Here is a 24982-nt window from a genome sequence, read left to right as displayed (position 1 = left end):
GTATGTCTCTCTTCTTAATTTTAATATAGTAATGAAGTGTTTGAACTTAACAGGACCATCAGGCTAAAACACACAATTATGGGAAGGGGTTAGCATACTTAAAAAACAGGGCAACCACAAGCCAAAACCAAATATTGCATTAGCAAAAAATGAAAAAACAAAACAAAACAAAACAAAACACTCAAGCAGATAATAACAGGAGACCATCCAACCAAAAAAAAAAAAAAAAAAGAAAGAAAGGAAGAATGGAGAACCATAGAATCAACTGGAACACGAGGTTCAAAATGGCAATAAATAATCATCTATCAATTATCACCTTAAATGTCAATGGACTGAATGCCCCAATCAAAAGACACAGAGTGGCTGAGTGGATAAAAAGGCAAAAACCTTCAATATGCTGTCTACAAGAAACTCACCTTAGGACAAAGGATACATAAAGATTGAAAGTGAAAAGTTGGGGAAAAATATTTCACGCCAATAGACATGACAGAAAAGCAGGAGTCGCAACGCTCATATCAGACAAAATAGACTTTAAAACAAAAGACATAAAGAAAGACAAAGAAGGACACTACTTAATGATTAAAGGATCCATCCAAGGAGAGGATGTTACTATCGTCAACATATATGCCCCAAATATAGGAGCACCCAGATACATACAACAAATATTGACAGACATAAAGGGAGATATTAATGAGAATGCAATCATAGTAGGAGACTTTAATATCCCCCTCACATCAATGGACAGATCCTCTAGACAGAAAACCAATAAAGCAACAGAGATCCTAAAGGAAACAATAGAAAAGTTAGACTTCATTGATATCTTCAGGACACCACATCCAAAAAAAGCAGAATACACATTCTTCTCAAATGCTCATGGAACATTCTCAAGAATCGACCACATATTGGGACACAAAGCTAACCTCAATAAATTTAGGAGCATAGAAATTATCTCAAGTATCTTCTCTGACCACAATGCCATGAAATTAGAAATCAACCATGGGAAAAGGAAAGAGAAAAAACCTACTACATGGAGACTAAACAACATGCTACTAAAAAACCAGTGGGTCAATGAGGAAATCAAGAAGGAAATTAAAAACTACCTTGAAACAAATGATAATGAAGACACAACCTCTCAAAATCTATGGGATGCTGCGAAAGCAGTGCTCAGAGGGAAATTTATAGCAATACAGGCCTTTCTCAAAAAAGAAGAAAGATCCCAAATTGACAACTTGACCCTCCACCTAAACGAATTAGAAAAAGAAGAACAAAAAAGTCCTAAAGTCAGCAGAAGGAAGGAAATTATAAAGATCAAAGAAGAAATCAATAAAATAGAGACTCAAAAAACAATAGAGAAAGTTAATAAAACCCAGAGCTGGTTCTTTGAAAAGGTGAACAAAATTGACAAACCCCTGGCCAGACTCACTAAAAAGAGGAGAGAAAGAACCCAAATCACCAAAATTATAAATGAAAAAGGAGAAATCACAACGGATACAGCAGAAATACAAAAAACCATAAGAGAATACTATGAACAACTATATGGCAACAAGTTTGACAATCTGGAAGAAATGGACAATTTTCTAGAATCTTACAGCCTGCCAAAACTGAATCAAGTAGAAACAGACCAACTGAACAGACCGATCACTAGAAATGAAATTGAAAATGTCATAAAATCACTCCCTACAAATAAAAGTCCAGGACCAGATGGCTTCACAGGTGAATTCTATCAAACGTATAAAGAGGAATTGGTGCCCATCCTCCTTAAACTCTTTCAAAAGGTTGAAGAAGAAGGAAGACTCCCAAAGACATTCTATGAGGCCACCATCACCCTCATTCCAAAACCAGACAGAGATACCACCAAAAAAGAAAACTATCGCCCAATATCATTGATGAATATAGATGCAAAAATTCTCAACAAAATCTTAGCCAACCGAATCCAACAACATATCAACAAAATTATACACCATGACCAGGTAGGGTTCATCCCAGGTTCACAAGGATGGTTCAACATACGCAAATCAATCAGCATCATACACCACATTAACAAAAAAAAACAGTCAAAAATCATATGATCATCTCAATAGACACAGAAAAAGCATTTGACAAAGTCCAAGATCCATTCATGATCAAGACCCTTGCCAAACTGGGTATAGAGGGAACATTCCTGAATATAATCAAAGCCATTTATGATAAACCCACAGCAAATATAATCCTCAATGGGGAAAAACTGAAAGCCTTCTCACTCAAATCTGGAACAAGACAGGGATGCCCACTCTCACCACTGCTCTTCAACATAGTTTTGGAAGTCCTAGCCACAGCAATTAGACAAACAAAAGAAATAAAAGGCATCCATATAGGAAGAGAAGAGATCAAACTGTCACTGTATGCAGATGACATGATACTATACATAGAAAACCCTAAGGACTCAACCCCAAAACTCCTTGAACTGATCAACAAATTCAGCCAAGTAGCAGGATATAAGATTAACATTCAGAAGTCAGTTGCATTTCTGTATACCAGCAATGAAACATTAGAAAAGGAATACAAAAATACGATACCTTTTAAAATTGCACCTCACAAAATCAAATACCTCGGAATACACCTGACCAAGGAGGTAAAGGACCTATATGCCAAGAACTATAAAACTTTAATCAAAGAAATCAAAGAAGATGTAAAGAAATGGAAAGATATTCCATGCTCCTGGATTGGAAAAATCAATATTGTAAAAATGCCATACTACCCAAAGCAATCTACAGATTCCATGCAATCCCTATCAAATTACCCATGACATTTTTCACAGAACTAGAACAAACAATCCAAACATTTATATGGAACAACAAAAGACCCAGAATCGCCAAAGCAATCCTGAGAAACAAAAACCAAGCAGGAGGCATAACTCTCCCAGACTTCAAGAAATACTACAGGGAGTTCCCGTCGTGGCGCAGTGGTTAACGAATCCGACTCGGAACCATGAGGTTGCGGGTTCGGTCCCTGCCCTTGCTCATTGGGTTAACGGTCTGGCGTTGCCGTGAGCTGTGGTGTAGGTTGCAGACGCGGCTCGGATCCCGCGTTGCTGTGGCTCTGGCGTAGGCCGGTGGCTACAGCTCCGATTCAACCCCTAGCCTGGGAACCTCCATATGCCGCGGGAGCAGCCCAAGAAATAGCAACAACAACAACAACAAAAAAAGACAAAAGACAAAAAAAAAAAAAAAAAAAGAAATACTACAAAGCCACAGTCATCAAAACAGTGTGGTACTGGTATCAAAACAGACAGACAGCCCAATAGAACAGAATAGAGAATCTGGAAATAAACCCTGACACCTATGGTCAATTAATCTTTGACAAGGGAGGCAAGAACATCAAATGGGAAAAAGAAAGTCTATTCAGCAAGCATTGCTGGGAAACCTGGACAGCTGCATGCAAAGCAATGAAACTAGAACACACCCTCACACCATGCACAAAAGTAAACTCAAAATGGCTGAAAGACTTAAATATACGACAGGACACCATCAAACTCCTAGAAGAAAACATAGGCAAAACACTCTCTGACATTAACATCATGAATATTTTCTCAGGTCAGTCTCCCAAAGCAATAGAGATTAGAGCAAAAATAAACCCATGGGACTTCATCAAACTGAAAAGCTTTTGCACAGCAAAGGAAACCAAAAAGAAAACAAAAAGACATCTTACAGAATGGGAGAAAATAGTTTCAAATGATGCAACTGACAAGGGCTTAGTCTCTAGAATATATAAACAACTTACACAACTCAACAGCAAAAAAGCCAATCAATCAATGGAAAAATGGGCATAAGACCTGAATAGACATCTCTCCAAAGAAGATAAACAGATGGCCAGCAAACACATGAAAAAATGCTCAACATCGTTGATTATAAGAGAAATGCAAATCAAAACTACCATGAGATATCACCTCACACCAGTCAGAATGGCCATCATTAATAAATCCACAAATAACAAGTGCTGGAGGGGGTGTGGGGAAAAGGGAACCCTCCTGCACTGTTGGTGGGAATGTAAACTGGTACAGCCAGTATGGAGAACAGTTTGGAGATATCTTAGAAATCTATACATAGAACTTCCATATGACCCTGCAATCCCACTCTTGGGCATCTATCCAGACAAAGCTCTACTTAAAAGAGACACGTGCACCCGCATGTTCATTGCAGCACTATTCACAATAGCCAGGACGTGGAAACAACCCAAATGTCCATCAACAGATGATTGGATTAGGAAGATGTGGTATATATACACAGTGGAATACTACTCAACCACAAAAAAGAATGATATAATGCCATTTGCAGCAACATGGATGGAACTAGAGACTCTCATTCTGAGTGAAATGAGCCAGAAAGACAAAGACAAATATCATATGATATCACTTATAACTGGAATCTAATATCCAGCACAAATGAACATCTCCTCAGAAAAGAAAATCATAGACTTGGAGAAAAGACTTGTGGCTGCCTAATGGGATGGGGAGGGAGTGGGAGGGATCAGGAGCTTGGGCTTATCAGACACAACTTAGAATAGATTTACAAGGAGATCCTGCTGAATAGCATTGAGAACTATGTCCAGACACTCATGTTGCAACAGAAGAAAGGCTGGGGGAAAAAATGTAATTGTAATGTATACATATAAGGATAACTTGATCCCCTTGCTGTACAGTGGGAAAATAAAAATAAATAAATAAATAAAAAGAAGTAGCTTTTGGCAAAAATAAAAATCATTTAAAAAAAAAAAAAAAGTTCACACACACCCATGCGCGCACACACACACACACAAGAACCCAAATGAACAACAGTTGGGATATTATTAAAAAAATTATAATTCATCATTTTCATAAATTAATAAGCAGCTATTAAAATGACATTTTTGAAGGCCATTTAGCACCAGGAAAATATGTGTAATATTATTTATAACTATAACTTAACTGCAAGTGAAAAGAAGAGGATATAAACTATATGTGAATGTTGAGCAAACAAATAAAAACCCACTAACTTGAAAGGATACCTGCACCCTCCCATTCACTACGGCATGGATGAATGGATAAAGAAATGTTATATATGCATACATACACACAAATACACACACACAATGACATATAATTCAGCCATTAAAAGAATGAAATCTTACCATTTGCAACAGCATGGATGGACCGTAGGGACATTGTTCTAATTAAAATAAGCCAGAGACAGACAAATACTACATGATTCCCTTATATCAAAAAACGAAAAACATGAATCATACTCCCTGACTTCAGAATATACTACATACCTACAGTAATCAAAAGCGTATAGTACTAGTGCAAAAACAGACACATGGATCAACTGGACAAATAGAGAGCTCAGAAATAACCTGACATACTTATTGTCAATTAATCTACAACAAAGAGGCAAGGATACACAGTGGAGAAAAGACAGTCTCTTCAATTACAGGTACAGGGGAAACTGGACAGCTACATGTAAAAGAATGAAATTAAAACATTCTCTAACACCATATACAAATAAAACTCAAAATGGATCCAAAACCTAAATGTAAGACCAAAAACCATGAACCTTCTAGAGGAAAACATAGGCAAAACACTCTTTGACATAAGTTATAGCAATGTGTTTTTAGATCTAATTCCTAAAGCAAAGGGTACAAAAGTGAAAATTAAAAAAAAAAATGATGTAATTAAAAGCTTATGCACAGCAAAGGAAAGCATCCAAAAAAACAAAAAGACAACCTACTGAAATAGAATATTTGCAAGTGATATAACTGATAAGGGGTTAATTTCCAAAATATATAAAGAGCTAATATAATTCAACATAAAAGAAAACCTGATTAAAAAATGGGCCTGAATAGACATTTTTTTTTTCTAAAGAGGACATACGGATAGCTACCAGGCACACAAAAAGATGCTAAACATCAGTAATCATCAGGGAAATGCAAAGCAAAACCACAATGAGATATCACCTCACACTTGTGAGAATGACGATCATCAAAATGAACAACAACAAATGTCGAGGATGTGGAGTAAACTCTTGGTAGGAATGTAAGTTGGTGCTGCCACTGCGGAAAACAGTATGGAGTTTTCTCAAAAAACTTAAAAATAGAACTACCATTTGACATAGTATTCCACTCCTGGGTATATATCCAAAAAAATCCTGAAAACACTAATTTAAAACCATCATAGCAGCATTATTTACAACAGCCAAGATATGGAAACAACCTAAGTGTCCACTAACAAATGAATGGATAGAGAAGATATGATATATATTAGATATGATATATATTGTATATTAATTACATATTATGTATACTCAATCATAAAAAGAACGAAGTTTTGCCATTTGCAACAACATGAACGGACTTAGAGGGTATTATGCTAAGTGAAATAAATCAGACAACGACAACCAGTATACGATACCACTTAAATGTGGAATCTGAAAATGCAAGAAACCAGTGAATATAACAACAACGAAAAAATAGATTCACAGAACAAACTAGTGGTTACCAGTAGAGTTGGGGGATTAAGAAGTGCAAACTATTATGTATGAGATAAACTACAAGGATATATTGTACAACAGGGAATGTAGCCAATATTTCATAATAACTATAAAAGGAGTATAATCTTAAAACATTGCAAATCATTATATCGCACACCTGTAACTTATAACATTGAGCCTCAACTACAATTCAATCAAAAAAGTTAAAAAAAAAAACAAACCACGCAACCCACAGATTCAGAGAACACATTGCAGAGGATGGGGGTGGATGAAATCTGTAAAAAGCTCAAAAGATACAAACTTTCAGTTTTAAAATAAGTACATCCTGGGGATATAATGTACAGCATGGTGACTACAGTTAATAACACTGAATTGCATATGAAAGTAATCTTAAATGTGTTCATCATAAAAAAAAAACTTTGTAACTATGTATGGTGCTGAACCTATTATGATAATCATTTTGCAAAACATACAAATATTGAATCATTCATTATGTTGTAGACCTGAAACGAATAAAATGTAATGGGTCAATTATACCTCGATTAAAAAAATAAATATATTAAATAGACCAGGAGGAGTTCCCACCCTGGTGCAGCAGAAACAAATCCAACTAGTATCCATGAAGATACAGGTTAGATCCCTGGCCTTGCTCAGTGGGGATTCGGCCTTGCCATGAGCTGTGGTGTAGGTTGCAGACTCGGCCTGGATCCCGAGTTGCTGTGTCATAGGCTGGCAGCTATAGCTCCAGTCAATTTGACCCCTAGCCTGGGAACTTCCATATCCTGCAAGTAAGACCCTGAAAAGTCAAGAGCAAAAAAAAAAAAAAAAAGACCAAGATATTAAAAAGTGATAATATTTGTTATTCCCAGATGTTATGGGTGAAAAGTATATTTATTTTCTCTGATTCCTCCATACTTTTCATTACATTTTTATATAATTTATATAACTGAGAAAAAATGTTGCAGCTGATTTCATGTCCTCTCTTCCTAAAATCTTGCTTCTCCACAGCTTCCCCACAGTGATCAGTGGTCATGTATCTTCTCTGTCCTTTAGGTGCTCTGCTCTGGAGTTCTTACTCTTCTTTTTTTTTCAGCCTTCATATGCAGACAGTTCCTAAGTACAAAAGGATTCTTCTTCGGAAAGACAGTCTATCCATTCCCACACCACCTTCCTGAAACAAGGCTCTCAACTACTCACACCAGAATGCACTGAAAAGCTTCCGCCGAAAGACCCCCAGATTTCCATAAGAATTTCTTCCTCACATGCTTCAAAGCACTTTCCTCAGACTCTTCACTTTGCTTCCTATTATCTATCAGTTTCAAATTTGTGCTCCACAGTGGCCCTTAATACTCTCCACCATACAGTGTGTTTTCAATTTATTGACCTACTTTTCAAATTTTCCCTTCTCAAATTCTCCACTGTGTCCAAAGAGATTTACTTGCTATCTTCAAATTCCAACAGGGTAAGGAGCACAATATTCATTCCAGACAGAGAGTCTAGAAAGGATTATTACATTCCTAGTTTTATTGGCAGTGAAGCTAGGAAATGGTGTCAAGAGTCAGTCAGCAGTATGCTTGCAGTAAAGGCAGGGCATGCCGAAGGAATCTTGCTTCCCGTTTTTGATAGAATCACAACCTTAAATCAGGGGAAGGATGTCAGCAGGAGTCTGACAAGGTGTCTTTGAACATCCTTATAGCTAAGGCCGAGGGAGGTAAGCTAGATGATAATATAATTCAATAAATTAATCAAAACTTGAATAACCTAGAGTCTTGACTAAAACTGAGATGAACCTCAAGAGAAGATTCTAAAGACACAATGTTGGGCTTCCTACCTGCTACCTACCTTTGCACCATTTAAGAAAAAAATCAAAACATAAAGTAACTAGAAGAATTCTTATTCATTGCCAAATGAAACATCTAGAAATGGTCGCTGATACAATAAATGGCAGAAAAAAAACTAAAAAGTCCTCAAACCCTAGAAATTTCAGGCTGATATAAAGAAGTTGAAATTAAATACAGAAAAAGAAGAATGCTTAGAGTTTCCACTGTGGCTTAGTAATAATGAACCAGACTAGTGTCCATGAGCATGTGGGTTCGATCCCTGGCCTTGCTCAGTGGTTAAGGATCCTGGGTTGTCGTGAGCTGTGGTGTAGGTCACAGACGTGGCTTGGATCCTGCATTGTTGTGGCTGTGGTACAGGCCAGCAGCTACAGCTCCGATTCAATCCCTAGCCTGGGAACTTACATATGTTACAGGTGTGGCCCTAAAAGGATAAAAAAATAAAGAAAGAATGAAATGATTCTTTTATCCCAGTTTATAAAAACTTATCTGAGAACTGGATGAGACCCAGATTAATAAGCATTCACATTTTTTAAGGATTTCAGTTGACTGTATCTCCTATCTGAGCCAGAGTGTCATGTGGATGCTAATCAGCTAATATCATTCATTTTAGGGTGTCATGTAATAGAAACAAAGTCTCAAGCCAGGGAAGTATCTCCCTTCCACCTGAAATTACTGAACTACAGTTCAAAGAGCCAGTAACATATGCGAGCCACTGAGTCATAAAGAAAATGGACCATCCAGAGACTATGAAAAGCACATGACCAGACAGTGTTTAGAAGCCAGAGTAAATGAGAAACAAGTTGAGAGAACCATGTTTTGCATAGAGAAGAGTTGTTCAGAAAAGCGACAGCAGTGCTATACAGCAGGATCTCATTGCTTATTCATTCCAAAGGCAATAGTTTGCATCTATTAACCACAAATTCCCAGTCCATCCCACTTCCTCCTCCTCCCTCTTGGCAACCACAAATCTATTCTCCAAGTCCATGATTTTCTTTTCTGTGGAGAGGTTTATTTGTGCCGCAAATTAGATTCCAGCTATAAGTGATATCATATGGTATTTGGCTTTCTCTTTCTAACTTATTTCACTTAGTATGAGAGTCTCTAGTTCCCTCCATGTTGCTACAAATGGCATTATTTTGTTCTTTTTAATGGCTGAGTAGAATTCCATTGTGTATAGGTATCATATCTTCTTAATCCATTCATGTGTCGATGGACATTTAGGTTGTCTTGTCTATTGTGAATAGTGCTGCAGTGAACATATAGGTGCATAGGTCTCCTTCAGGGAAAGTTCTGTCTGGATATATGCCCAAGAGTGGGACTGCTGGTCATATGGTAGTTCTATATTTAGTTTTCTGAGGTATCTCCATACTGTTTCCCATAGTGGTTGTACCAATTAACATTCCTACCAACAGTGTAGGAAGGTTCCTTTTGCTCCACACCCTCCCCAGCATTTGTTATTTGTGGACTTATTAATGATGGCCATTCTGACTGGCATGAGATGGTACCTCAGAGTAGTTTTGATATGCATTTCTTTAACAGTCACTGATGTTAAGCATTTTTTTCATGTGCCTGTTGGCCACCTGTATATCTTCTTTGAAGAAATGTCTATTCAGGCCTTTTGCCCATTTTTCCACTGGGTTGTTGGCTTTCTTGCCATATTGTGTAAGTTGTTTGTATATTTTAGAGATTAAGCCCTTGTTAGTTGCATCATTTGAAGCCATATTTTTCCATTCTGTAAGTTGTCTTTTTTTTTTTTTATGGTTTCCTTTGTTATGTAAGTTTATACCTTGAAGAAATGAAATCATTTGCCCTCAAAAGGTGTGAGGCCAGGTGGATTTTCCTCTAATAGTTTCTCTGTGCCTTGCTTATGCATCTGAAGTATTCTTTTATTAAAGATTCAAAACATGGGAATTTCCATTGTGGCTCAATGGATTAGGAACCTGACTAGTGTTTGTGAGGATGCAGGTTCGATCCCTGACCTCGATCAGTGGGTTAAGGATCTGGCATTGCTGCATGCTGTGGCTTAGGTCTGCAGCTGTAGCTGATTCAACCCCTAGCCTGGGAACTTCCATATGGAGCCAATCCAACAAGACTCTGTGATCTTCTAACAGATATTAAGACATAAGATCTATAAGATTATTGGTAATTGGTTCCATTTTGAATTCAAAGAAGTTAGTCCATTGGCAATTCCCCAGAAAAATATAAGTAGTATTAAAACCAGCAAATACCATGTGTTGTTCTTGATAGATTTTGTCCCAAAGTGACAGAGACTAGACCAATAGCCTATAGTGGGCCATCCTTGCCTAAAGGCCACCCACGTAACAGAGAATATTGGAGTGAGAAAACTAGGTCTGTAATTTCTTAAGAAGAAAACTGACATAGAGATTAGTTGTCCAATACAAACTTACAAATTAATCAATATAAAAATCTGCATACTATTTATATATTCAAAAGAAAAAATTTAAAAATATTTTGTGAAACTAAACGGAAAGAATTACCTGCTCAGCCAACAATGATGCTAAACTTGAATATGCATCTGCAAACTCTGGACCATATTTAATGGAATCCTTCAGTAAGGTGATAGCCTCTTCCTTTTTCTCTTGAGACCTAGAGATTATAAGAGGGGCAAAAAAGAACATCTTTTAATAAAACCTTGTTTAAATCCTCTGATAAGACTAGAAAAGCTCATTTCCTTTTGCAAAGATTAGCAGATTCACTCTGGATTTTACTGCAAATGAATTAAACTACACTTTCTCAAGGTGCTAACAAGTTTCTGTCTCTGAATTCTCAGTGGGAAGAGATGTTAAGATGTAAATGATTAGAAATCAGGTTATTCACTGATTTCTCTACTTTCCAAATCTTGCTATACACTTTTTTGAGGGTTTTATTTAAAATTGTAAAGTTTTATAACCCAGAAAGTTTGCCCTTCGGAGGAGCAATTTTGGGAGCATTACCGAGATGGCATGGAAGCCAGTTTACAAGGATGGGCAGGCTCCCAGCGGGGGCTGAGCTACCTGTCAGCAACAAGCTAGTCAACTCCCATGTTCATCTTTGCTGTTATATATTAGAGAGATAACTTTTCTACACAATTTGTGAAATTAGAAGATACCATGACTACTAGCTGGCAAAGAATGATCAGCTATTTTATTGTCATGTTTTTATTGAAAACTGGGCTGATGCTCTTCCTTCTTTTAGTCTTCTCCCAGGGATTATGTGTTTGATTCAAAGAGGACTCAAGGACCAAAAGTTATTACCATGATTTTGGGTGACAGTTCTCTTTCCTGTTAGTGCCCTAGAGAAACACTGGGTTCTGAGCCTGGTATAAGTATCTCTGAAGCCGAAAATGTACACTGGCAGTGATTAACTCTGCCACCAATACAATTCCACAAACACTGACCTCTTGCCAAATGCTGGACATTTTAACTGGCAAAAGAGGTGAGATGCAGATTAGAACCCCTGGAATGAGGGAGAGCACACAGCCAAAGGGCCCCCCCAACTTTGTCAGTTACCAATATCAAATTGTGTGCTTATGTTTTCACTGCATACCAGTCAACAACCATTTATTCAGCAATGAATATGGACCAAACACTCTGGTCAATTTTCACCTAACAGTATTAGTTTAATTCTCACAACAATCCCATGCAGCAGGTATTACTGTCCTATTATACTCATTTTTTTAATGAGAAAACTTGGATTCAGAAAAGTCAGGTGCTTCCTCATATAACTAAAAAGTTCTAGGTCAAGTTCCAGTGCTCCATCACACCGTAGGTGCGTATTCTAACTATTTAGAAATCCACCTCTCATGACCTTGATGTTCAAAGTGTGAGCCATGGACCAGTGTCATCAGCATCACCCAGGAGCTGGTAGGCAATGCAGAAGTGCAGGCCCACCCACATCTAAAGAACCTGACGCTGCATTTTAAGAAGATTCTCAGGTAATTTGTATGCACACTGAGACTTTAGCTGCACTGCTCTGGGAATTATGAAAGGCCGCTAAGAGTAGCTCCTCCAATAAAACCCCTATGGAGAGCTACAAGCTCTATAGGACAAAGTTCTGTAGGGGAAAACTAATATTGACTCCACCAGTTTGAGTTCCACATGCTGCTAGAAGCAGCAGGTTACAAGATGATTTTTACCCTACAAGACAATCTCCTCCTTTCCTTGGGGAAAAAAAGGTCACATTTCTAGCAGAGACACTGCATTTACTACTATTCAATTTAGCAAACATGCAAACATTTATCATTGTGTGTTAGGTGTTAACTGTTTCCCCGGGGAGGTGGCTATCCAGATTATCTTCTTACTATGGTCTAGCTAACTCCTACTTGGCTCCTCTCAATAGACAGCCCTATCCTTGATATCAAGGTATAACACGTGTCTTTAACTGGCTCATCTTTGGGACGTGGCTTTAAGGTTGCATGGTTCTAAGAAATTTGCATTATAGATCTCTCAGTGATGTTTTTTTTTTTTTTTTGATTCACTCATTTAGATGACAAACATTCAAAAAGTGTCTGTAAGACGCTATGGAAGTCTACTATATCTACATGTTCTTTGGTTTCTACTCTAAAATATACTTTGAGGTAATTCTTCCATGGACATGCGTTTTTAAATGAAACCTTATTTTCAATCTTAGTAATTTAACTATTGATTTCATGGTAAGAATTCTTTCCCTAAGGGTTTCTTAAATCTTTATTAACAATAATTTGGAAAATTTCCTAATATCCAAAGGAAGATACACATTTAGGAAATTACGGCTAAAAATTAAGTCCCTCTGGACATAATTTAGCTTGGATATTCCTCAAAATGAGCAGAGAAAAAGCCAACAACAACTGGAGAGTAAAGATTTAATGATTTTCATTTGCTATGACTCATATTGGTGAGAATGACAACTTAACCTTTTGTGTATGAACTCAGTGAGAATACTTACAACAGCCCCTGAATCTAAATATTTGACATCATCCATTCACATTCATCTGACACAATGGAAAAGTTAGCATCAAAGTTATTCACGGGGATTTCAAATTATTTATGAAAAATTAGACCCCTATTAATCTTTGAGGGACTGATACACTTTCAGAAAAACATCGCATCATGTGACAACTCATGTGGTATATATAAATATTACAAGAGACACTCTTGGGTGACTCTGCTTTTCTCTGGGAGCCTTTGAAAGTCTTTAGACACTGATAGTGGTAAGGCACGTGCCAAGTTGACAGATATCTTTTATTTTTTTACTTTTCAGGTCTGCACTTGCGGCATATGGAAGTTCCCAGGGTCGAATTGGAGCTGCAGGTGCCTGCCTACACTGCAGCCATAGCAATTCCAGATATGAGCCATGTCTTTGACCTACATCACAGCTCACAGCAACGCCGGATCCTTAACCCACTGGGTGAGGTCAGAGGCTGAACCTGCATCCTCATGGATACTAGTGAGGTTCGTTACCACTGAGCCACAATGGGAACTCTTAATTTTTAATGTTTTTTAAAGAAAGCCCAAGGAATTGCTAAGTGGAAAATTTGCTATTATTGTTTATGTTTCTCAGAGGAAGAGGAATAGTAGGGAAGATATATTTCATCTTGTAGTCTCATTTTTGCTCACCTCTTGGTAGGAGCTTATGAAACTGGTATGATTTTGATGCAATAACCTACAGCAAATAATTGCCTAAATGGAACTTTTCTTGGTCGTATAGTAATATAATCACCACATGAGCACTGAACTTCATTTCAACCTGTTTCTGAATTCAATAGCATCCTTTTCGTATCTACATTATGGCCCAGGTTTCTTTGCTATTTATCTCATATTAAAAAACAGGGCCAATATTCCTACAATTGTATTGAATTCTTGCCACGTAAAGTGAATCTTAGTTTTCCTTTTTAATACCTCACTTCACATCCTGTTTCTTATTTATTTATTTATTTATTTTTGTCTTTTTGCTATTTCTTGGGCCGCTCCCGCGGCATATGGAGGTTCCCAGGCCAGGGGTCGTATTGGAGCTGTAGCCACCAGTCTACGCCAGAGCCACAGCAATGCCAGATCCGAGCCGCGTCTGCAAACTACACCACAGCTCACGGCAACGCTGGATAGTTAACCCACTGAGCAAGGGCAGGGATCGAACCCGCAACCTCATGGTTCCTAGTCGGATTCGTTAACCACTGCACCACGACGCTAACTCCCACATCCTGTTTCTAGTTCCCTCTTTCTTCTCCTTCTACTATATGGACAACTAAAAGATACATTTTTTTCCTAGAGCATTGCTCTCAACACATCTCTTTAAATAAAAACCTTTGTCAGTGCTCCCACTGCTTACAGATAGATGCTTCGTTTAAAACCCTCTATAATACAGTTTTGACCAACATTCCAAACACACCCAGTGTTATGGACTAGTGGGTACTAGTCCAGCCAAAGTGGCCCTTGGCATATCTATTCTACAGAACCTAAGAGATCACCTACTCCAACGCTTCTCTGCCCTCACCCTGTGTTAAAAATCACTTGTGGTGCTTTTATTATTATTATTTTTTTTAATATATATATTTTTTTATTTTCCCACTGTACAGCAAGGGGGTCAGGTTATCCTTACATGTATACATTACAATTACATTTGTTCACTTGTGATGCTTTTATAAAGGCCTTAGTTAGAAGAGCTCCTGTTGTGGCTCAGTGGTAGTGAACCCGACTAGTATCCAAGAGGATGAGGGTTCGATCCCTGGCCTTGCTTGGTGGGTTAGGGATCTGGCATTGCCACAGGTTGTGGCATAAGTCACAGATGCAGCTAAAATCTAGTGCTGCTATGGCTGTGATGTAGGCCTGCAGCTGTAGCTCTGATTTGACTCCTAGCCTGGGAACTTCTATGTGCCATAAAAAGAAAAAAAATCGGAATTTCAAATGTAGCGTGTTCCATCAGCAGGCCATGAACGGCTTTTCTGCATTCACTTTGTTAAATATTATGCACTCTGTGTATGATAGTTACTAGGTTGTAAGCTCCTTCATAGGCAGGACCTATTTCTTATTAATCTTATTTCTTTTATCCCAGAAGCTAGTATAGTGATCTCTACCAAAAGAAATGCAACAATTGCTAAATTATTTTTTAATCATGGTTTTATAATTTTTACTATATTTTATTTTATTACATTTTATTATTTTTCTATTTAGTTTTGTCTATTTTTATTGAAGTATAGCTGATTTACTGCATTGTGATAATTTCTGATGTACAGCAAAGTGATTCATTTTTCAGATTCTTTCCCATTGTAGGTGATGATATTATTTTCTTTATTCCTGGATCTTCATAAATATTCTTAAAAATTTTTCTTTCCCTCCTCCCTCCCTTCCTTCCTCCCTTTCCTTCTTTTTTTTTTTTCCCCCAGGCCAGCAGTGGCATATGGAAGTTTACGGGCCAGGGACTGAATCCAAGCCAGAGCTGTGACCTACGCCACAGGTGCAGCAATGCTGGATCCTTAACCCACTGCACCACAGGTTATCACAAGAATAATATAATTATCTATTTTATATCTCTGTTTCTACAACTCCTCTCAATATTACAGAAAAGATCCTAGGAAGAGAGAAGCATCTCAAGCCTTAGAATCGTAAGAAAATGACAAGTATAGTTTCCATTTATTGAGTACTTCTTATTTACCAAGCACTGCTAAGAGCTTCTCTACCTTAACTCTGCACAAATCTAAAAGCACAGACTCAAAAACCAAAATGCCTGGGTTCTGAGTCTACCTCCACTATGTACTAGCTGTGCTTCCTTGGGCAAATTATCTGATTGCTTTGTGTCTCTGGCACACAGTAGATACTAAATGTTTTGGCTTTTATTAGCTCATTTGATGTTTCTAAAGCCACCCATTAAAGGGAGTTCCTGTCATGGCTCAATGGTAAAGAACCCGACTAGTATCCATGAAGATGCAGGTTCAATCCCTAGCCTTAGTGGGTTAAGGATCTGGTGTTGCTGCGGGCTGTGGTGTAGGTTGCAGATATGGCTTGGATTCCAAGTTGCTGTGGCTGTAGCGTATGCTGGCAGCTATAGCTCTGATTCGACCACTAGCCTGGGAACTTCCATATGCTGTGTGTGGCCCTAAAAAGAGCAAAAAAAAAACCAACAACAAACAAACAAACAAAAGACACCCATTAAAACCTATATATCCTAGCCCTTTAAAAATTAATTTCTAAAATCAAGGAGAATGCGGTGTTTTTAAAATCCCTTCCAAAGTAATATACTTCCACTATTTGCAAAAAATTTAAGTTAGATGTTTGAATTATTTTTCCTGTGTCTAGTCTGATACTATAATGGATTTTTAGTATAATAATTATCTTTAAATACACAAATGAATATCACTGCACTAAATGTAAATTAACCCAGTAACACAGAATCAAACCCCCTAGACATCTCATTGGAAAGGCAAATGCCAAGCCTCCTCAGAAGCTTAAAGGACAGACTGAAAGTTCGGAATCCACTCAGCTGATGTTACAGCCACACAGACAAGTGATTCTTCATTTTGCAGCGACGATGACTAAAAAGAATCAGGAAACATGAACGAATGAGGAGCAATTTTGAACTGCTTCTTCAGACACGCCAGGAAAGCTGCTTAGAAAAGAAAGGCCTAAGAAGTTATTTCCCATGTAAAAAGGGATAACAAGAGAGGCAGAACATTTCAAATAGACATTACAAAATTCTTAATAATGGGAATTACCTCTGTACTCTGTACAGATCACCTCTGGGCCAGCACTAGACAGCGTTAAAACTCCCTAATGCATTCTTTTTGGCTCTCTAATAGGCAATTGAGGGAAATCTGAAGCCCATTATCAACATAAGCCCCATCTATTATGAACACTGTTGGCCATTAAGACAGGAATGACAAGTCAATTCAAAAGGGGGAAAATGTGAAAATAACATTTTCCTCTGCATTCACCAAGCATGTGATAGCAGGTAACCAAGTCCACAGTTTGTTTTCCTGAATTGCAGGGGAAAAGCTTGAAGTAAGCTGCTCATAACTGGTGAATAAATTGACAAAATAGAACCTCAGTACATCCCTGGTCCAATTAGGCAGGGACATACCTTTCATCTTGAGTCACAGAAAGGAACACTCTGAATCCCTGTGGAAACTTGGGTCACACTGAGGGCACTGAGGACAGTCAGAGCCTCTGTTAAGGGTTCAGTTGGCAATGATGGAAGGATTAGGGATACCTAGGGAGGTGAGAGAAGCTGGTGGGAGTAAAATTGCTCCTGGGTTAGATAATATTTATTGCTTCTCTGCATTGTAACTGTCCTCATCTGCCAAATAGAGTCACCAGCTCATGACTGAAAATCCTCCATATTCCATGTTTACTTTCCCTTAGATCAACTGTTCTCAAATTTTAGTGCTTAAGGATCATTAAGGGGTAGTTGCCTGGTGGCTTAGCGGGTTAAGCATCTCGCTTTGTCACTGCTCTAGCTTGGGCTACTGCTGTCATACAGGTTGGATCTTTGGCCCTGGGAATGTTTTTATGCCACAGGTGCACCCAAGGAAAAAAAAAAATCATCAAGTGTTTGGTAAAATGTAAGATCCCGGGTTTCATAAGATCTGGTAGTTCTGGGGCAAGGTCAAAGAATCATTCTTCTCTTTTTAAATCTAATTTTAATTAGACTATAGATGATTTTACAGTTTTGTGTCATTTTCTGCTGTATAGCATCCCATCCATCCCACTCTCTCCCCACTTCCCCTTAGCAACCACAAATCTGTTCTCTATGTCTGTGGATCTATTTCTGTTTTGTAGATAGGTTCATTTGTGCCATATTTTAGATTGATAAATGAAATCATACGGTATTTGTCTTCTTCTTTCTGACTCACTTCACTTAGCATGAGAATCTCTAGTTGCAACCATGCTACTGCAAATGGCATTATTCCATTCTTTTTTAATGGCTGAGTAGTATTCCATCATGTATATGTACCACATCTTCTTAATCCACTCATCTGTCAGTGGACATTTAGGTTGTTTCCATGTCTTTGCTATTGTAAATAGTGCAGCAGTGAAAATAGGGGTGCATGTATCTTTTTGAATCATAGCTCTGTCCAAATATATGCCCAAGAGTGGGACTGCTGGATCATATGGCAGTTCTATATTTAGTTTTCTGAGGAACATCCATACTGTTTTCCATAGTGGTTGCAACCAATGTACATTTCCACCAACAGTGAAGGAGGGTTCCCCTTTCTCCACAGCCTCTCCAGCACTTATTTGTAGAGTTGTAAATGATGGCCATTCTGACTGGTGTGAGGTGGTACCTTATTGCAGTTTTGATTTGGAATTGTTATTTTTTTAAATATCATTTGTTTATATGTATATTGTTTTCTACTGTACAGAATGGTGACCCAGTTACACATACATGTATACATTCTTTTTTCTCACATTACGTGTTCCATCTTAAGTGACTAGACAGAGTTCCCAGTGCTACGCAGCAGGATCCCATTGCTAATTCATCCCAAAGGCAACATTATGCATCTATTTACTCCAAGCTCCCAGTTCCTCCCACTCCCTCCCCTTCCCCCTTGGCAACCACAAGTCTATTCTCCAAGTCCATGATTTTCTTTTCTGTGGAAAGGTTCCTTTGTGCTGTATATTAGATTCCAGATATAAGTGATATCATATGCTATTTGGCTTTCTCTTTCTGACTTAGTTCACTCAGGATGAGAGTCTCTAGGTCCATCCATGTTGCTGCAAATGGCATTATTTTGTTCTTTTTTAATGGCCGAGTAATATTCCACTGTGTATAAATACACCACATCTTCCTAATCCAGTCGTCTACCAGTGGACATTTGGTTTGATTCCATGTCTTGGCTATTGTGAATAGTGATGCAATGAACATATGGGAGCATGCGTTTTTTTTTTTTAAGGAGAGTTTTGTCCAGATATATGCCCAAGAGTGGGATTGCAGGGTTACATGGTAGTTCTATGTATAGTTTTCTAAGATACCTCCATACTGTTTTCCATAGTATGTAACCAGCTTACATTCCCACCAACAGTGCAGGAGGGTTTCCTTTTCTCCACGACCCCTCCAGCATTTGTTATTTGTGGACATATTAATGACGGCCATTCTGATTGATGTGAGGTGGTATCTCATGGTAGTTTTGACTTGCATTTCTCTAATAATCAGTGATGTTGAGCATTTTTTTCAAGTGCTTGTTGGCCATCTGTATATCTTCTTGGAGAAATGTCTATTCAGGACCTTTGCCCACTTTTCAATTGGGCTGTTGGCTTTTTTGCTGTTGAGTTGTATAAGTTGTTTGTATATTTTAGAGATTAGGCCCTTTTCAGTTGCATCATTTGAAACTATTTTCTCCCATTCCATAAGTTGTCTTTTTGTTTTCTTTTTGGTTTCCTTTGTTGTATAAAGGAATCATTATTCTTGTCTTTTTGCCAGTTCTTGGGCCGCTCCTGTGGCATATGGAGGTTCCCAGGCTAGGGGTCTAATCGGAGCTGTAGCCACCAGCCTACGCCAGGGCCACAGCAATGTGGGATCCGAGCTGCGTCTGCGACCTACACTACAGCTCACGGCAACGCCGGATCGTTAACCCACTGAGCAAGGGCAGGGATCGAACCTGCAACCTCATGGTTCCTAGTCGGATTCGTTAACCACTGAACCACGACGGGAGCTCCAGGAATCATTATTCTTAATAAGCCCCTCAGGTGATTCTGTTGAGGGTGGTGTTTGGCCAATGCTTTAGAAACTCTGCCCTAGGTACTACCTGAAGTTTGCCTGATCAGTTGACCCTTGATAAAAGGCTAAATGTAACAGGAGGAGGAACGCTAAAGGAGAAAGAAGACTTCCTGGGACAATCGGAGCCAAAGGGAAAGGTCATAGCAGTCAGTTGATTTGCCCGGATGAGTGATACTTCTAGATGGCAGATAATGTGGAGAGGCTGGAGTGGGGGAGCATGGAGGGTGACACTCTATTGGAAGAGGCATTTTTCTCTCTCATAGAAGGTCTTTTGCAAAGTCTATTATACATTCAAGTATTAGCTTCCACGTTATCCACATAGGCATTATAACAGGAATAAACATCTAATATTCTGCAAGAAAACTCTGCTCCCTTAATCCTCCCCCAGGAACTTCCAAAAGGCCAAAATTCCTGAGAAGGGGTTCCTGGGACCAACAACATCTCCCTCATTCATTTCATAAGAGAAACATTAACTAGAAATTAGATCTTGTTCATAATGTGCAAATTTTACCATTAAACATTTGTAGCTGCACAGGGAATTTTCCCTTTGGTTATATAGCAGTGGGACTGTTTTTTTCTTGGGTGTTAAGTAACAACATTTGCCTCATCTCACTTTCCTGGCTCTATCTCAATGACAGATATTTAGCAAAAGCAAAGGAGGCTTCACCACACTTTCTTTTAGTAATTAAGGACCCGTTAAATTTGTCAGTTTAGAAAACTTTTTGGATTCCTGTGTAAAATCTCATAACACATTCATTTAAACTGAAAGCAGATGCTTGCTTTGAAAAAGTATTGACATTTTGGGAGAATTGAGGAAATGCAGTAACAGAAATAAATGGATTTGGCAATCGTCTTGGCAACAGTAAAATTTCCTATTAACCACAGTGTGAACTTGCAGTGCCGGGCAGCTCTCTTAACTAGCATTCCTTTGTTGGGGTGTTTTGTTGTTGTTGGATCCAGAAATGATGTCTCCCACAAAGGGAAAAGATTGTGATTTTTAGGGGGTGGGGAGGGAGTGCTGATGGACCCATATCAGCTCCTCTGAAAAACTGAATTGTCAAAGTCAAGTTGTGAATGTCTAAGGCAATCTTTTCAGAGCATGTTTTTCTGAAGCTCTACTGTCTGTCCTCATAGAAGGAAGAAAAGAAAACTGGACCCTCCTCTGCGTAGCCTCTTTCATGTTCAGGTTTACTGGGCAGTGCCATGGAAATCTAGTTTACTGGCACTGGCCCTAGTTTTTCTGCTGGACTTTTTACGGAAACTACATAAGAGAACTGTCTGAAGGACAGACTTACATGTGCGGGGGTGAAGAATGAAGTTTTTTTCCATTCAAAACCATGGTCGCCATAGTTAGAGTTATGACAGCAGGTTGCTTGCACAAACCCCAACACCCACCCACCCTGCCCCGGTGGGTCTGCAGAACCAGAATCAGCCACTGCAGCCATAATGGGGACAGTGGAGGCGGCCGCCCCGTGTGCTGTGGGTGTTCTTTGACATCTCTCTGTGCAGCTGAAAGCAGAGGAACAGAATGAGGGACAGTTCTAATGCTGATGAGTCACAAGGCTGCAGACACAGGGACATAGCTCACACACAGACCTTACACAGGGGCTGGCATGGGGTAGGTCCTGAGGAAAGGTTAGTCCTGTGTCCCCTCCTCCTTTGCCCCTGTGGCTTTTGAGGTCTTTATCTGCTCAGTGAGGTCACTGTTCTGAACCCTGGCAGCAGGATGCTTGGCCCACAACAGTCCTGCCCCAGCATGTCTGCACCAGGAGTGCATGGAGGTGCACTGGGAGGCGGGATGAGTCCCAAGCCAGCATCTCTTCAAAGAACACAAAATATTTATGCTAAGCTCCTCTGTGATTTGTGAGAAAGCACAGAAACATGTCTCCCGCTTAGGACCTGGAAGAGAAGGCAGCTGAGAATGACTTGGTTTAGCCAGGATAAAGGGTCATTTTGATGATGCAGCTGAATGCATAACCCCAGTTCTGGCTCAGGAGGACTGCTCTATAGATCCCTGCTCTGCCCTCACCAGCTGATTGACTTGGGTTAGATGTTCACCCACTTCCATGAGCCTCAGTGGCCGAATCTGTGAAATGTGCACATTATTTCCTGCCTGTCCAGGTTCCTCATGGAGTAAAAGCTCATGGGCAGAGTGCTTAGCAGAGTGTTGGGCACACAGGATGATGCAGTAACTATTAGCTCCACGGGCTCCTGCCCTGCTCTCCAGCCTGATTGCTGATTCCATCTGGAATTTCTACTGCAAGCCTCACTGACTGATTTTTCAGCAAAGGCAGGAGGCTGCTCCAAGGTGGTTCTGCCTCTGAAGAGAAAAGGGACATCCAAATCCCTTTCTGGTTTCCCCATTTACACTTCAGTTAAGAGATTAGAAACTTGGGAGTCATACCTAAAACCACAGATTCTTGCAGCTAGAGCTTTACAGGATCACCGGGTCCCATCTCTTATTTTGAAGAGAAGGAAAACTGAGTCTCGAGGAGGCTGATGATTGCCTGTGGCTCTTCAAACAGTGGGAATGGAAAATGTATAACCTACCTCTGATTTATTACTGATTTTATACTAAGAAGAGCTTTAAATAGGAAGGAAGAAACCATGTCCCTGGGCTAGTAATAATTAATAATTACTAAAGCTTATTTCATGTTTACTGGGTGCCAGGTCCTAGGTTACATAATTCATTCTCCTGTTTAGTACTCATGCAGGACAGTTACAAGTATTGTTTTTACTTTATAAGTGAGTAATTGGAGCCACTGCAAAATCAAATTGCTTTCCCAAGGTCACACACTACTATGTGGCAGAGCTGAGATCCAAACACACTGATCCCTACCTACAGCTCCCAGCCCCTGGGACTACAGGAGAGCACAGCCACATGATGTAACAGAATGACTGGCTCCAGAGGTCCTGCTTCACAGCTCAGGGCATGCCACACCCCCCCTCACCATTTCCACCTTTACCAGGGGAGTGACTATGCCTGCCCTTCGCAGACCCTCAGTAAGCAGGTTCATGAGAGTGTTAGTTACTCTTCTGTTGTTGCTTTTTGTGGGTTTTTTGAGTGCATGAGAAAGTTCCTAGGCCAGGGATCGTACCCTTGCCATAGCAGTGACAATGCTGAATCTTTAACTCACTGAGCCACAAGGGAACTCCTGTTAGTTACTATTCTTCCTTTTTTTTTTGTCTCTTTAGGGCCGCATCTATGGCACATGAAAGTTTCCTAAGCTAGGGGTTGAACTGGAGCTGTAGCTGCTGGCCTACGCCGCAGCCACAGTAACTCGGGATTCGAGTCTCATCTGTGAACCACACCACAGCTCATAGCAACACCAGATCCTTAACCCAGTGAGCGAGGCCAGGGATTGAACCCGCATCCTCATGGATGGTAGTCCGATTCATTACCACTGAGCCAGGATGGGAACTCCCAGTTACTATTGTTCTTCTTCCCTTCCTCTTTTGTCGTCTGATCCTGTGATTTGCTGACTATCTTTAGTGTTGTGTTTGGATTGCTTTTTCTTTTTCATGTGTGTATCCACTACAGTTTTTTGGTTTGCGGTTCCCATTAGATTTTGATATAACCACCTATTATAAGTACAGAATGTTTTCGATCATTGGTCTCAATTTCAAATGCATTTTCAATATTCTGCATTTGTCCTTTCCTTTCTCATACTTGCTAGTTTTGATATATTTGTCAATGGGTGATTTTCTACCTTTATATTATCTTTTCCTTTACTAGTGAGCTTTCTCATTTGTAATTTTCTTGTTTCTGATTGTGGCTTTTTGTGAGACAGTCCTTTAGTAGTTGTTGTAGAGCTGGTTTAGAGGTGCTGAATTCTCTTAGTTTTTGCTTGTCTGAAAAGCTTTTGATCTCTACATCAATTTTTTTTTTTTTGTCTTTCTGTATTTTTTTTTTTTTTTAGGGCCACACCTGCAGCATATGGAGGTTTCCAGGCTAGGGGTCTAATCTGAGCTACAGCTGCCAGCCTACGCCACAGCCACAGCAACTCCCAGATCTGAGCCACATCTGTGACCTATGCCACAGCCACAGCAATGCCAGATCTGGGCCACATCTGTGACCTACACCACAGCTCACAGCAATGCTGGATCCTTAACCCACTGTGCAAGGCCAGGGATCAAGCCCACAACCTCACAGTTCCTAGTCGGATTCTTTTCTGCTGCACCACGATGGGAAATCCCTCTACATCAAATCTGAATGAGAGCCTTGCTGGGTAGAGTATTCTTGGTTCTAGGTTCCTTCCCCTATTGTTCTTTTCACTTGGAGGAGGAGAGGTGGCAGCAAGGTTGAGGGTAGGCAGCCCTGCAATGCTGCCCAGCAGACAGGTGGAATCGTAAGAAAGCACCAGGATGAGCCCTGCACGAGATGGGAAGGTTGGCAGAATTAGTAAGGAGTCAGCAAGAAGGTGGGGATCCCTGAAGGCCTCCTCACCTCCTCGAAGGGTTTCCCAGGACAGGCCATAGGCAAGCGTGGACCAGAGGGACACAGACAACATGCATCTTCCTCTTTCTGGCCTTGGTATTTCTCCTCCTGTCCTACATAGAGTGTTCTTAGATTTCAAAGTTTTTTTGGAGCTCTCTAACAACTTATATTCTGAATTTAGCCTCCGGGTCAGGGTAAAATGAATCTCCCACTGAGAGTGAGATAAAAAGCAGATGTGCCTGACTCCTAAAGTATGACAATATACACAAGAAGAAATTTCCAGTGACTACCTGCATGTCTAGTATTCTTTCAGTTGAACTGAACCTTCTTTAAGCTGTAAGTCATGAGCTGTTCCAAGGGTTTTCCCAGCATATAAGGGCACCAGATTGCAAATGAGGCCAGGAAAGATGATGAGTGTCAAAGGGGTGGGAAAATGATTTTCAGGACAGAGGAGACCACTGAAAACTCCTATATTTGCCAAAGCAGCCTGGTCTGTTCAATTATCCTCTGTTAGAAAT

General features: G+C 39.5%; 1 protein-coding gene across 3 annotated transcripts in view; it reads right to left on the bottom strand.

The window, feature by feature from the left end:
• The window catches only part of TMTC1 (transmembrane and tetratricopeptide repeat containing 1), a 309190-nt gene that overhangs the window by 37533 nt on the left and 246675 nt on the right, over nucleotides 1-24982 (bottom strand). For all 3 annotated transcript variants that reach the window (XM_021092123.1, XM_021092125.1, XM_021092124.1), the window contains exon 13: nucleotides 10840-10948. In XM_021092123.1, coding sequence (XP_020947782.1) covers nucleotides 10840-10948 — 109 coding nt within the window. The remainder of the gene's footprint in view (nucleotides 1-10839; nucleotides 10949-24982) is intronic.

Source organism: Sus scrofa, chromosome 5 (assembly GCF_000003025.6).
Source record: "Sus scrofa isolate TJ Tabasco breed Duroc chromosome 5, Sscrofa11.1, whole genome shotgun sequence".
Classification (NCBI taxonomy): domain Eukaryota; kingdom Metazoa; phylum Chordata; class Mammalia; order Artiodactyla; family Suidae; genus Sus; species Sus scrofa.
The sequence above is the reverse complement of the archived record's forward strand: the minus strand, read 5'-3'. Positions and strand labels throughout refer to the sequence as shown.